Source organism: Salvelinus fontinalis, chromosome 8 (genome assembly GCF_029448725.1).
Source record: "Salvelinus fontinalis isolate EN_2023a chromosome 8, ASM2944872v1, whole genome shotgun sequence".
NCBI lineage: Eukaryota > Metazoa > Chordata > Actinopteri > Salmoniformes > Salmonidae > Salvelinus > Salvelinus fontinalis.
This window is the reverse complement of record NC_074672.1, coordinates 31,252,402-31,267,162: the sequence shown is the minus strand read 5'-3', so window position 1 is coordinate 31,267,162 and position 14,761 is coordinate 31,252,402. Positions and strand designations below refer to the sequence as shown.

The 14,761-nt window shown below is 44.4% G+C and overlaps 1 protein-coding gene across 3 annotated transcripts in view; it reads left to right on the top strand.

The window, feature by feature from the left end:
* Window positions 1-14,761, top strand: part of LOC129861101 (sodium/potassium-transporting ATPase subunit beta-1-interacting protein 3-like) — a 179,189-nt gene that overhangs the window by 47,788 nt on the left and 116,640 nt on the right. For all 3 annotated transcript variants that reach the window (XM_055932223.1, XM_055932225.1, XM_055932224.1), the window contains exon 2: window positions 14,145-14,282. In XM_055932223.1, coding sequence (XP_055788198.1) covers window positions 14,145-14,282 — 138 coding nt within the window. The remainder of the gene's footprint in view (window positions 1-14,144; window positions 14,283-14,761) is intronic.

Below are 14,761 nucleotides of genomic sequence, written 5' to 3'. Positions count from 1 at the left end.
GAAATGTAGGACCCTTTCCACTGAGGGTTCTAAATGGAACCCAAAAGGATTCTACTTGGAACCAAAAATAGTTATTCCTCAAACCAAAGAGTTCCCCTATTGGGATGGCTGAAGAAGCCTTTTTTCAAAGAGTGTACGTGTATTAGATTTCAGACAGTGAGGAAGATGAGAGGAGAAACAGAGGAGAAGGATACATAAATGAGAGGGAGGAGGGAGAAACAGCCCTAAGTGTAATGTATACAGTCATATAACAAGTCATCTCAGCATCCAGAACTAAATCAGCTGTTTGAATGTTAAGAGATTACCTAACGAGCCATTTCAGCGTTAAAACTATAAGCCTATTAATGTATGTGTAAATGCGTGAAGTGTGTGCGTGTAAGCTTAATTCCATCTCTGTAGCACCTCTAATGGTGTTCCCTATAGGACTAGGCCTATGTGTAATTAGCAGTGCTGGCTGAGATCATTAACTCAGAGAGAATGGATGAATACCATTCCAGAACCACAGAACATGTTTATTACCAAACGACTGCCATTAATCCGACAGGCAGTCAATGTGGCTTAGGATGTTAATGTTTCTTTACAAAACGTTTTAACTTTCTAAACATTTGGTGGTGAACTTCCAAGTAGCCCTGTTCTTTGAGAGAGTATGCCTTATTGATAGGGCTACATGTTCCATTTATAAAACTACAACTACAGTCTACATGTTCCATTTATAAAACTACAACTACAGTCTACATGTTCCATTTATAAAACTACAACTACAGTCTACATGTTCCATTTATAAAACTACAACTACGGTCTACATGTTCCATTTATAAAACTACAACTACAGTCTACATGTTCCATTTATAAAACTACAACTACAGTCTACATGTTCCATTTATAAAACTACAACTACAGTCAACATGTTCCATTTATAAAACTACAACTACAGTCTACATGTTCCATTTATAAAACTACAACTACAGTCTACATGTTCCATTTATAAAACTACAACTACAGTCTACATGTTCCATTTATAAAACTACAACTACAGTCTACATGTTCCATTTATAAAACTACAACTACGGTCTACATGTTCCATTTATAAAACTACAACTACGGTCTACATGTTCCATTTATAAAACTACAACTACAGTCTACATGTTCCATTTATAAAACTACAACTACAGTCTACATGTTCCATTTATAAAACTACAACTACAGTCTACATGTTCCATTTATAAAACTACAACTACAGTCTACATGTTCCATTTATAAAACTACAACTACAGTCTACATGTTCCATTTATAAAACTACAACTACAGTCTACATGTTCCATTTATAAAACTACAACTACAGTCTACATGTTCCATTTATAAAACTACAACTACAGTCTACATGTTCCATTTATAAAACTACAACTACGGTCTACATGTTCCATTTATAAAACTACAACTACAGTCTACATGTTCCATTTATAAAACTACAACTACGGTCTACATGTTCCATTTATAAAACTACAACTACGGTCTACATGTTCCATTTATAAAACTACAACTACAGTCTACATGTTCCATTTATAAAACTACAACTACAGTCTACATGTTCCATTTATAAAACTACAACTACAGTCTACATGTTCCATTTATAAAACTACAACTACAGTCTACATGTTCCATTTATAAAACTACAACTACAGTCTACATGTTCCATTTATAAAACTACAACTACAGTCTACATGTTCCATTTATAAAACTACAACTACAGTCTACATGTTCCATTTATAAAACTACAACTACAGTCTACATGTTCCATTTATAAAACTACAACTACAGTCTACATGTTCCATTTATAAAACTACAACTACAGTCTACATGTTCCATTTATAAAACTACAACTACAGTCTACATGTTCCATTTATAAAACTACAACTACAGTCTACATGTTCCATTTATAAAACTACAACTACAGTCTACATGTTCCATTTATAAAACTACAACTACAGTCTACATGTTCCATTTATAAAACTACAACTACAGTCTACATGTTCCATTTATAAAACTACAACTACAGTCTACATGTTCCATTTATAAAACTACAACTACAGTCTACATGTTCCATTTATAAAACTACAACTACAGTCTACATGTTCCATTTATAAAACTACAACTACAGTCTACATGTTCCATTTATAAAACTACAACTACGGTCTACATGTTCCATTTATAAAACTACAACTACAGTCTACATGTTCCATTTATAAAACTACAACTACAAGAAGATGGAGGGTTTTTGAGTGCATTTGTATGTGTGAATGTGTGCTTCTCTGGCATTGCTGGCTGTGAACAGGCTGGTACTGTAGGAACATAGAGGTAGGCCTAGGGTACTTAGTGTTGAAATGGCCTTGAGGCTGCAGCTTTCACCAGGTTAAAACACCAGGTGAACACATTGGTACAACAAGATAATGGACCAATTAGAAGAGATTGGCAAGCTTTCACAGTGTACACACCTCTCTCTCTTGCTGTCTCTATGTCTCCATGTCTGTCTGCCTGTCTGTCTGCCAGTCTGTCTGTCTGTCTCCCTGTCTATGTCTCCATGTCTGTCTGCCTGTCTGTCTGCCAGTCTGTCTGTCTGTCTCCCTGTCTATGTCTCCATGTCTGTCTGCCAGTCTGTCTGTCTGTCTCCCTGTCTATGTCTCCCTGTCTGTCTGCCTGTCTGTCTGCCAATCTGTCTGTCTGTCTGTCTCCCTGTCTATGTCTCCATGTCTGTCTGCCTGTCTGTCTGCCAGTCTGTCTGTCTCCCTGTCTATGTCTCCATGTCTGTCTGCCAGTCTGTCTCCCTGTCTATGTCTCCATGTCTGTCTGTCTGTCTACCTGTCTATGTCTCCATGTCTGTCTGCCTGACTCTCTGCCAGTCTGTCTGTCTGTCTCCCTGTCTATGTCTCCATGTCTGTCTGCCAGTCTGTCTGTCTGTCTCCCTGTCTATGTCTGCCTGTCTGTCTGCCTGTCTGTCTGCCAGTCTGTCTGTCTGTCTCCCTGTCTATGTCTCCATGTCTGTCTGCCAGTCTGTCTGTCTGTCTCCCTGTCTATGTCTCCCTGTCTGTCTGCCAGTCTGTCTGTCTGTCTGTCTCCCTGTCTATGTCTCCATGTCTGTCTGCCTGTCTGTCTGCCAGTCTGTCTGTCTGTCTCCCTGTCTATGTCTCCATGTCTGTCTGCCAGTCTGTCTGTCTGTCTCCCTGTCTATGTCTCCATATCTGTCTGCCAGTCTGTCTGTCTGTCTACCTGTCTATGTCTCCATGTCTGTCTGCCTGACTCTCTGCCAGTCTGTCTGTTTCCCTGTCTATGTCTCCATGTCTGTCTGCCAGTCTGTCTGTCTGTCTCCCTGTCTATGTCTCCATGTCTGTCTGCCAGTCTGTCTGTCTGTCTCCCTGTCTATGTCTCCATGTCTGTCTGCCAGTCTGTCTGTCTCCCTGTCTATGTCTCCATGTCTGTCTGTCTGTCTCTAACACAACCGCACACTCTTTGCTTTAACAAGTTATTTTTGCCCGACAGCCCTTTCCAGGTTATCAGGGGTCATTACTGCTGTTATACATAGGTGTGTGTGTGTGTGTGTGTGTGTGTGTGTGTGTGTGTGTGTGTGTGTGTGTGTGTGTGTGTTCTACATACACAAATGTTTTGTGAGTGCAGCTCTCCCTCTGTGATGTAATCTACGGCCAGGAAAGATGAGCTGCCGTAGCGGACTTATCGCTAACACCGCTAACTCAATAACACAACACTATGACAGCAATCAATCTGAGAGGGCTCTCAAATTCTCTCTCCCTCTCTCTCTCTCTCTCACAGACACACACACACACACACACACACACACACACACACACACACACACACATACACACACACACACACACACACACACACATCAGGGTGGTGTGTGGGCACTGTTGCCCTAAGTTAATCCATGGGAAATGGCTTATTTGGAAGTGGAGTGGAATTTGATCAAATGGATACCAATACTCTTCCAGGAACTGAGAACCCACTACAGCAGCTCCTAAAAGCATTCCGCCACCCTGCTGTGTGTGTGTGTGTGTGTGTGTGTGTGTGTGTGTGTGTGTGTGTGTGTGTGTGTGTGTGTGTGTGTGTGTGTGTGTGTGTGTGTGTGTGTGTGTGCTACCCCTACCACACCTATTCTCCCACCATAAATGGTACGCAATTAGAGGGTGAGTATGGCAGGATGCAATAAGCCTCGCACACCTCAGCAGTGCTGCTCTCAGTTCTTTCTCTCTCTCTTTCTCTCTCTCTCTCTCTCTCTGGTCTGTCTCTCTCTCTGGTCTGTCTCTCTCTCTGGTATCTTTCTCTCTCTCTCTCTGGTCTCTCTCTCTCTCTAGTATCTCTCTCTCTCTGGTATCTCTCTCTCTGGTCTCTCTCTCTCTCTGGTATCTCTCTCTCTCTGGTCTTTCTCTCTCTGGTATCTCTCTCTCTCTGGTCTTTCTCTCTCTGGTATCTCTCTCTCTCTCTGGTATCTCTCTCTCTCTGGTATCTCTCTCTCTCTCTGGTATCTCTCTCTCTCTGGTATCTCTCTCTCTCTCTGGTATCTCTCTCTCTCTCTCTGGTCTCTTGCTCTCTCTGGGCTCTCTCTGATCTCTCTCTCTTTGGTCTCTTTTTCTCTGGTATCTTTTTCTGGTATCTCGCTCTCTCTGGTGTCGTGACTTTACTTTCATTCATCTGATGTCTGCTATTTATTGAATCAACTAACTATGTTTAATTATTACTCGATTTAAATTAATCATGTAACAATTAACTCAGGATTTGGGGCACCACAGAATAAGTTGTTTAGAGTTACCATCTCCCAAATTAAACTCTTTAAGGTCTTTACCTATTTCATCGATAAACAGTCATCTTATTAATCAATCAGTCAAATGTATTTATAAAGCCCTTCTTACATCGGCTGATGTCACAAAGTGCTGTACAGAAACCCAGCCTAAAATATCAAACAGCAAGCAATGCAGGTGTAAAAGCACAGTGGCTAGGAAAAACTCCCTAGAAAGGCCAAAACCTAGGAAGAAACCTAGAGAGGAACCAGGCTATGAAGGGTGGCCAGTCCTCTTCTGGCTGTGCCGGGTGGAGATTATAACAGAATATGGCCAAGATGTTCAAATGTTCATAGATGACCAGCAGGGTCAAATAATAATAATAATCACAGGGGTTGTCGAGGGTGCAACAGGTCAGCACCTCAGGAGTAAATGTCAGTTGGCTTTTCATAGCCGATCATTCAGAGTATCTCTACCGCTCCTTCTGTCTCTAGAGAGTTGAAAACAGCAGGTCTGGGACAGGTAGCACGTCCAGTGAACAGGTCAGGGTTCCATAGCTGCAGGCAGAACAGTTGAAACTGGAGCAGCAGCACAGCCAGTTGGACTGGGGAAACAAGGTGTCATCAGGCCAGGTAGTCCTGAGGCATGGTCCTAGGGCTCAGGTCCTCCAAGAGAGAGAGAAAGAGAGAAAGAGAGAAAGAAAGAAAGAAAGAGAAAAAGAAAGAGAGAATTAGAGAGAGCATACTTAAATTCACACAGGACACTGGATAAGACAGGAGAAATACTCCAGATATAACAGACTGACCCTAGCCCCCTGACACATAAACTACTGCAGCATAAATACTGGAGGCTGAGACAGAAGGGGTCGGGAGACACTGTGGCCCTGTCCGACGATACTCCCGGACAGGGCCAAACAGGCAGGATATAACCCAACCCACTTTGCCAAAGCACAGCCCCCACACCACAAGAGGGATATCTTCAACCACCAACTTACCATCCTGAGACAAGGCCGAGTATAGCCCACAAAGATCTCCGTCACTGCACAACCCAAGGGGGGCGCCAACCCGGACAGGAAGATCACGTCAGTGACTCAACCCACTCAAGTGACGCACCCCTCCTAGGGACGGCATGGAAGAGCACCAGTAAGCCAGTGACTCAGCCCCAGTAATAGGGTTAGAGGCAGAGAATCCCAGTGGAGAGAGGGGAACCGGCCAGGCAGAGACAGCAAGGGCGGTTCGTTCCTCCAGTGCCTTTCCGTTCATTAATCATTACATCTTATCAAATCCTCATTCTGAACGATCGTAGCCTTCTTGGATCTGAAAAAAAACCCATCCTTGCACATTATTCCGTACTACACAAATTTGTTTAATAATTTATTTACTAGCTAACTAAATAATAACTCAGAATAAACACTCACACTTACATGAGACAAAGGTCCCTAGTGGACTGACAAGATATGACGGCTTGTTGCAACAGATGGAGAGGCGGGAGGGGGACAGAGAGAGAAAAAGGGACACATTCTATAACTATTCTCACATTAACCATATACTTTGCACATGAACCACCGCACGTTTGGAATAAGAAATCATGAATGTATTTGCGTGTGAAATGCCGTTGTTTGTCGTTTATCTCGGTCTGAACCAAGCCTTCTCGGAAAGTTGTTGGCCTTCAAGCTGTATGGCTCTGATTGTCCGAAAGGGGTCTCCCCTTTCCCGGCTTCTACTGTTGTTCACTCTGGAAGAGAGCCAGCCATGTCGACGGTTCCCATTGGTGATGAGCGTAGTAGGATAGTCTCACTTAGATTCAATGATTCGCTTTTCTTGATATCTGACCAGTGATTGTCTGAGGTGAGCGTCTCGCCACTTCCTCCTCGTGTTACTATTCGGGATTCGGACCACGATGGACATGATCTGCAGCTCTTCGTCTCTCGGATCTAAAGGAAGGTGAATTTATTTCTTGACCTCGTGTTGAGATTCAACGTTTCAACCATTTCCAACATTAAGCTATCGCTCCACGCTTTTCTGGTGTAATGTTAATTTTGTTACCAAGGCTTTATGCACTCTGGCCAAAGGGGACGCCTCTGTCTGTCAGACACGCTGAGTGTTTGGTCCATACAGTTTTTAATAACATCACAAAATGAAAACCAATATTACACTTGTTTTCCATAGTTCCCCACTGACCACTTCCCACATTATGTTAAAAATATTGTTCCATTATCACTTTTGTTTATGTTAGAATTTTGGGCGGGCAAAAGTATCTGTGAACAAAGCCATTCCTTTGGTTGATACTAAAGATTTACGACCGGGTGTGAACGGTTGACCATCCAGCAGCCCCCCCCCCCCCTCCCCTCTGTGGGAGAGAGAGAAGCCTGGTTACTGTCACCCCCCCAGTCTGATCTGACCCATTCTGATCCTCACAGGACAGTCATGACACTGGTCTCTCTCTCCTTTTCTCTATTCTCAATTCAATTTTAATTTAAGGGGCTTTATTGGCATGGGAAACATATGTTTAAATAGCCAAAGCATGTGAAATAGATGATAAACCATACAAAATTAACAGTAAACATTACACTCACAAAAGTTCCAAAATAATAAAGATATTCCGAATGTCATATTATGTCTATTTACAGTGTTGTAATGATGTGCAAATAGTTAAAATACAAAAGGGAAAATAAATAAACATAAATATAGGTTGTATTTACAATGGTGTTTGTTCTTCACTGGTTGCCCTTATCTTGTGGCAACAGGTCACAAATCTTGTTGTTGTGATGTCACACCTTGGTATTTCACCCAGTAGATGGATTGGATTTGTTTTTTCAAATTCTTTGTGGATCTGTGTTATCTGAGGGAAATATGTGTCTCTAATATGGTCATACATTGGGCAGGAGGTTAGGAAGTGCAGCCCAGTTTCCAACTCAGTTTGTGGCCAGTGTGCACATAGCCTGTCTTCTCTTGAGAGCCAGGTCTGCCTACGGTGGCCTTTCTCAATATCAAGGCTATGCTCACTGAGTCTGTACAAATTCAAAGATTTCCTTAATTTTTGGTCAGTCACAGTGTTCAGGTATTCTGCCACTGTGTGCTCTCTGTTTAGGAGCAAATAGCATTCTAGTTTAATCTGTTTTTTTCTGTTTCTCTCTCTCTCTTTCTCTGGTTTCTCTATCCTCTCTCTTTCTCTGGTCTCTCTATACTCTCTCTCTTTCTTGCTCTCTCTTTCTCTGGTCTATCTATACTCTCTCTCTTTCTCTGGTCTATCTATACTCTCTCTCTTTCTCTGGTCTCTCTATACTCTCTCTCTCTCTTTCTCTGGTCTATCTATAATCTCTCTCTTTCTCTGGTCTATCTATAATCTCTCTCTCTTTCTCTGGTCTCTCTATACTCTCTCTCTCTTTCTCTAGTCTATCTATACTCTCTCTCTCTTTCTCTGGTCTCTCTATACTCTCTCTCTTTCTGTGGTCTCTCTCTCTCTCTCTCTTTCTCTGGTCTCTCTATCCTCTCTTTCTCTGGTCTCTCTATACTCTCTCTCTCTTTCTCTGGTCTATCTATACTCTCTCTCTCTTTCTCTGGTCTATCTATACTCTCTCTCTCTTTCTCTGGTCTCTCTATACTCTCTCTCTCTCTTTCTCTGGTCTCTCTATACTCTCTCTCTCTCTTTCTCTGGTCTCTCTATACTCTCTCTCTCTTTCTTGCTCTCTCTTTCGCTGGTCTATCTATACTCTCTCTCTTTCTCTGGTCTATCTATACTCTCTCTCTTTCTCTGGTCTCTCTATACTCCCTCTCTTTCTGTGGTCTCTCTCTCTTTCTCTGGTCTCTCTATACTCTCTCTCTCTTTCTGTGGTCTCTCTCTCTCTCTCTCTCTCTCTCTCTCTTTCTCTGGTCTATCTATACTCTTTTTCTCTCTTTCTGTGGTCTCTCTCTCTCGCTCTCTTTCTCTGGTCTCTCCTTCTAGCTCGCATTTTCTCTCTCTCACTCTCTCATCTCTTCCATGAAACAATCCCTGAAAGCTAAACTTCAATTAATCACCTGTACTGCTACACGATACCTCACCATAAACAGATATTGTAAATCACAATCTTTCTCTACTCTCTCTCCCTCTCTCTGTCTTTGGTCTCTCTATCCTCTCTCTCTCTCCTTCTTTCTCTTTCTCTGGTCTCTCTCTCCTCTATCTCTCTCTCTCCTCTTTATCTCTCTTTCTCGCTCTTTCTGTGGTCTCTATCTCTCTATCTATCCATCTCCCTCCTTTCTCTCTATATACACACACAGCTTTGTAACGGAGTTTGATCTTTCCCGTCATTTTCACAAGACGTTCGGAGCACATCAAAGACTAAAACCATTTCAATCATCCCAAAGCCCTTGCCTCCTAAACATCACAGTCAAGGAGGAGAGAGAATGGGACATGGATAAGACCGTGATGAGAAGATCACGTGTGTAAGAGGAAAGACGTTTGATCTCTTCCTGGTCTGATAACTAAGTCATTAGGGTATGAGTGTTGGAGATAACACCCCACCAACACACACTGAGATGTGTTAAGAACAGGAAGCTGTGACATAGATAGTGGTTTTACTGATACAGGGAAGAAGCAGAGAGATGCAGATCAACGTTCTTTGATATAGCCTAGGCATAGCACTTTTTCTAATAGCAACTGAACCAAACCCCTGAAAAGATCTCCTCTCTGTCCCCAGTGTGTCTGTTGATAGTAGAATGTGATTTATACTTTAGCTGCAACACCAGGTCACGTGACCTTTTCTACAAACAATGACCTCAATAAAACTTCTGTGAGATAAAAAGGTCACCCTCGACACACACATACACACTGATGGGGGGACCGTCCAGGTCATGGGGACCGTCCAGGTTCGTATAAATCACGTGTGTTTGTCAGGGTAGAATTATTTATTTGATTCACACAGCAACACACGCACACACACACACACACACACACACACACACACACACACACACACACACACACACACACACACACACACACAGCCTATGCCAGGAGCTTTGACTCACCCAGTAAAACAGAGGGGTGTTTTTAAAGAGGGAAGGTGAGATGTGATTCATACAGGATGTCTGTTACAATTTGTTTTCCATTGTTAAAGCTGTTTCTGCTTTCTGACAGACACAAACATATTCACACACGCAAGTGATTAAGCCGCAAAATCAAAAACACAATCCACCACACATGGCCCAGGAAGAAACCACATCCACCACACATGGCCCAGGAAGAAACCACATCCACCACACATGGCCCAGGAAGAAACCACATCCACCACACATGGCCCAGGAAGAAACCACATCCACCACACATGGCCCAGGAAGAAACCACATCCACCACACATGGCCCAGGAAGAAACCCCATCCAACACACACAGCCCGGGGAAGAAACCACATCCACCACACACAGCCCGGGGAAGAAACCCCATCCACCACACACAGCCCGGGGAAGAAACAACATCCACCACACATGGCCCAGGAAGAAACCACATCCACCACACATGGCCCAGGAAGAAACCCCATCCAACACACACAGCCCGGGGAAGAAACCCCATCCACCACACACAGCCCGGGGAAGAAACAACATCCAACACACACAGCCCGGGGAAGAAACCCCATCCACCACACACAGCCCGGGGAAGAAACAACATCCAACACACACAGCCCGGGGAAGAAACCCCATCCACCACACACAGCCCGGGGAAGAAACCCCATCCACCACACATGGCCCAGGAAGAAACAACATCCACCACACATGGCCCAGGAAGAAACCACATCCACCACACATGGCCCAGGAAGAAACCACATCCACCACACATGGCCCAGGAAGAAACCCCATCCAACACACACAGCCCGAGGAAGAAACCCCATCCACCACACACAGCCCGGGGAAGAAACCCCATCCACCACACACAGCCCGGGGAAGAAACCCCATCCACCACACACAGCCCGAGGAAGAAACCCCATCCAACACACACAGCCCGAGGAAGAAACCCCATCCACCACACACAGCCCGGGGAAGAAACCACATCCACCACACACAGCCCGGGGAAGAAACCACATCCAACACACACAGCCCGGGGAAGAAACCACATCCACCACACACAGCCCGGGGAAGAAACCACATCCACCACACACAGCCCGGGGAAGAAACCACATCCACCACACACAGCCCGGGGAAGAAACCCCATCCACCACACACAGCCCGGGAAGAAACCCAATCCAACACACATAGCCCGGGGAAGAAACCACATCCACCACACACAGCCCGGGGAAGAAACCCCATCCACCACACACAGCCCGGGGAAGAAACCACATCCACCACACATGGCCCAGGAAGAAACAACATCCACCACACATGGCCCAGGAAGAAACCACATCCACCACACATGGCCCAGGAAGAAACAACATCCACCACACATGGCCCAGGAAGAAACCACATCCACCACACATGGCCCAGGAAGAAACCACATCCACCATACATAGCCCGGGGAAGAAACCACATCCACAACACATGGCCCACCCAAGTTTTGTATGAAGATTTTATTTGTAATTTTCAAGGAGCATTTGATTGCCTCTCACCATCTCATTCTCTCCGTCTTTCTCCTCCTGTCACACCCGAACCTGCTTCACAAGGTCCATGTTAACATTTCCATGTCATTAACAACAGCGATATTGGCTGTGTATGTGTGTGTGTCTGTCATCGTCACGGCGACAGGATTCCTCTCTCCCTCATCCATCATGGTGTGGTTGGCTGGCGCTGGCATGTCGACACACGCCACAAACACACTGTCGCCACAGGCACACACACACTGCTCCCTAGTGACAGAATTATAATTAAACACCTGTACCATACTCCATTCTTCCTGTGGTTCCCCCCAGAACACTATGGAGTTGATGCGTATAGGGACTCGCCGTCTAAAATGTACAACTTACTTGTTTTTTTATTGGCAAAGCACTGGCAGTCTGGAGGGGAGGTAGAAAGTGTTTTCCTTTGTCATTTGTGTGTGTGTGTGTGTGTGTGTGTGCGTGCGTGCGTGCGTGCGTGCGTGCGTGCGTGCGTATTTTTGAATTTGTTGTTTAATAATAATTGCCCTGGATCAGTGGTGAGGTGTTATTACAAGTGGCCCTGTTCTCCCATAATACTCCCATTACTGACCTGGAGGCTCCTGGCAGGAGGTTTGGAAACCTTGTTCTTTCCTTTGAATCTGTCATTGTTTATTTCAATAAATTCCTTTTCTCTCATAACTTACACCGACTCCAAGCACTCTGGCTATAATTGTTAGAGCTGAGAATGTGTGTGTTGGTGCAGCTACACTATATATACAAAAGTATGTGGACACCGCTTCAAATTAGTGGATTCGACTGAAAGGTGTATAAAATCAAGCACACAGCCATACAATCTCCATAGACAAACATTGGCAGTAAAATGGCCTTACTGAAGAGCTCAGTGACTTTCAACGTGGCACTGTCATAGTGACCTTTCCAACAAGCTCAGCCGCGAAGTGGTAGGCCACACAAGCTCACAGAACAGGACCGCTGAGTGCTGAAACGTCTAGCGTGTAAACATCGTCTGTCCTTGGTTGCAAGACTCACCACCGAGTTCCAAACTGCCTCTGGAAACAACGTCAGCACAAGAACTGTTCACCGGGAGCTTCATGAAATGGGTTTCCACCATGGAGTGGTGTAAAGTGGTGTAAAGCTCTGCACATGGTTCAAGTTGGGCCCTTTGGTCCCAGTGAAGGGAAATCTTAACGCTACAGCATACAATTACATTCTAGAGGATTCTGTGCTTCCAACTTTGTGGCAATAGTTTGGAGAGCTCTCTGGAGCAATTTTTCATCAAGGATCTCTCTGTACTTTGCTCCATTCACCTTTCCCTCGATTCTGACTAGTCTCCCAGTCCCTGGCGCTTGAAAACATCCCCACAACATGATGTTGCCACCACCATGCTTCACCGTAGGGATGGTGCCAGATTTCCTCCAGACGTGATGCTTGGGATTCAGGCCAGAGTAAAATCTTGGTTTCATCAGACCAGAGAATCTTGTTTCTCATGGTCTGAGAGTCTTTAGGTGCCTTTTGGCAAACTCCAAGCGGGCTGTCATGTGCCTTTTACTAAGAAGTGGCTTCCATCTGGCCATTCTACCATAAAGGCCTGTTTGGCGCAGTGCTGCAGAGATGGTTGTCCTTCTGGAAGGTTCTCCCATCTCCACAGAGGAAGTCTGGAGTTCTGTCAGAGTGACCATCGGGTGCTTGGTCACCTCCCTGACCAAGGCCCTTCTCCCCCAATTGCTCAGTGTGGCCGGGCGAAAACTCTAAGAAGAGTCTTGGTTGTTCCAAACTTCTTCCATTTATGAGTGATGGGAGGGCAATGTGTTCTTGGGGACCTTCAATTCTGCAGACATTTTATAATACCCTTCTACATCTGCATTGCTTTCTGTTTGGGGTTTTTAGGCTGGATTTCTGTATAGCACTTTGTGACATCGGCTGATGTAAAAATGTCTTTATAATTGTATTTGATTGATTGATTGAGAATACCCTTTCCTGTTTCAGCATGGCAATGCCCCGTGCACAAAGCTAGGTCCATACAGAAATGGTTTGTCGAGATCGGTGTGGAAGAACGTGATTGGCTTGCACAGAGCCCTGACCTCAAACTCATTGAACACCTTTGGGATGAATTGGATTGCCGATTGCGAGCCAGGCCTAATCGCCCAACATCAGTGCCCGACCTCACTAATGCTCTTGTGGCTGAATGGAATCTGGTCCCCGCAGCAACGTTCCAACATCTAGTGGAAAGCCTTCCCAGAAGAGTGGAGGCTGTTATAGCATTAATGCCCATGATTTTGGAATGAGATGTTCGACGAGCAGGCTTCCACATACTGTTGGTCATGTAGTGTATGTGTGTGCAGGAAGTTGGGCCTAAGGGGTTGTGTTAGCTGGATGAAATCTGTATTTGTGTAGATCTGTGTTCCTATGGGCAATATAGAGTCTCAGCTGGAGGAGTAGTGTGTTCTGAGGCCACATCTCACAGTGACATTCAGGGCCGGGTGGAAATAAGACTGATTAAATGTTGAATGGATGATTACACTGATGCATTCTTTCATGTGGATGTGGATGGATGTGTCACATTGGATATTAGGATACTGTTGTTGTACATTGTGGTTGGTTGAGTAATGGACCTTGTCTATATTGTACTTTGGAGATTCCTTGCTCATTTGGATGTAATTTACCTTCATCACCCAAGTTCAGTCTTTCTTAACCCTCTCTTCCCCTCTCTCCCTTCCTTTCTCTCTTCCCCCCTCTCTCTCTTCCCCCCTCTCTCCCTTTTCCCCTCTCTCCCTTTTTGCCTCTCTCTCTGCAGTTGGTGGCATTGGAGAGGCAGGTGTTTGACTTCCTGGGGTACCAGTGGGCGCCCATCCTGGCCAACTTCTTCCACATCATCATCGTCATCCTTGGCCTCTTCGGCACCATACAATACCGACCACGCTACATTGTAGTAGTGAGTACAAACACACACATACACACACACACAAACGCACACATATATGTACACACATACGTGTCAGCCCAAATTGTATTGAACCATTTATCCATTTATTCAAACTCCCAAAGATCCCTCCCCTTGAACACATTGTTTGTTGTCTTAATCTATCAGTAAGTACATTTAATTAATGACTCAACTTCCATTCATTTCACACTCAGTGCACCCTAAGGCCAACCTCAACAAAAATCTAGCTGGATTTAGGATTTGGTTAAATCTGAAGGGTTATGGGTGGGGGGAGGGGGTTACAGCACCTCTTGATTTGTTAAATTAGGTGTGTTAGTACTAGCCAAGAACAAAAGCCTGGCCATCTTGTAGCACTGCAGGACCAGGTTTGAAAAATACAATGGAATGTCCTAGAAGGTTTTAGATTGAAGATCACTAATGTTCTAAATTGAACAAAAATCTAAATGCAACATGCAACAATTTAAAAGATT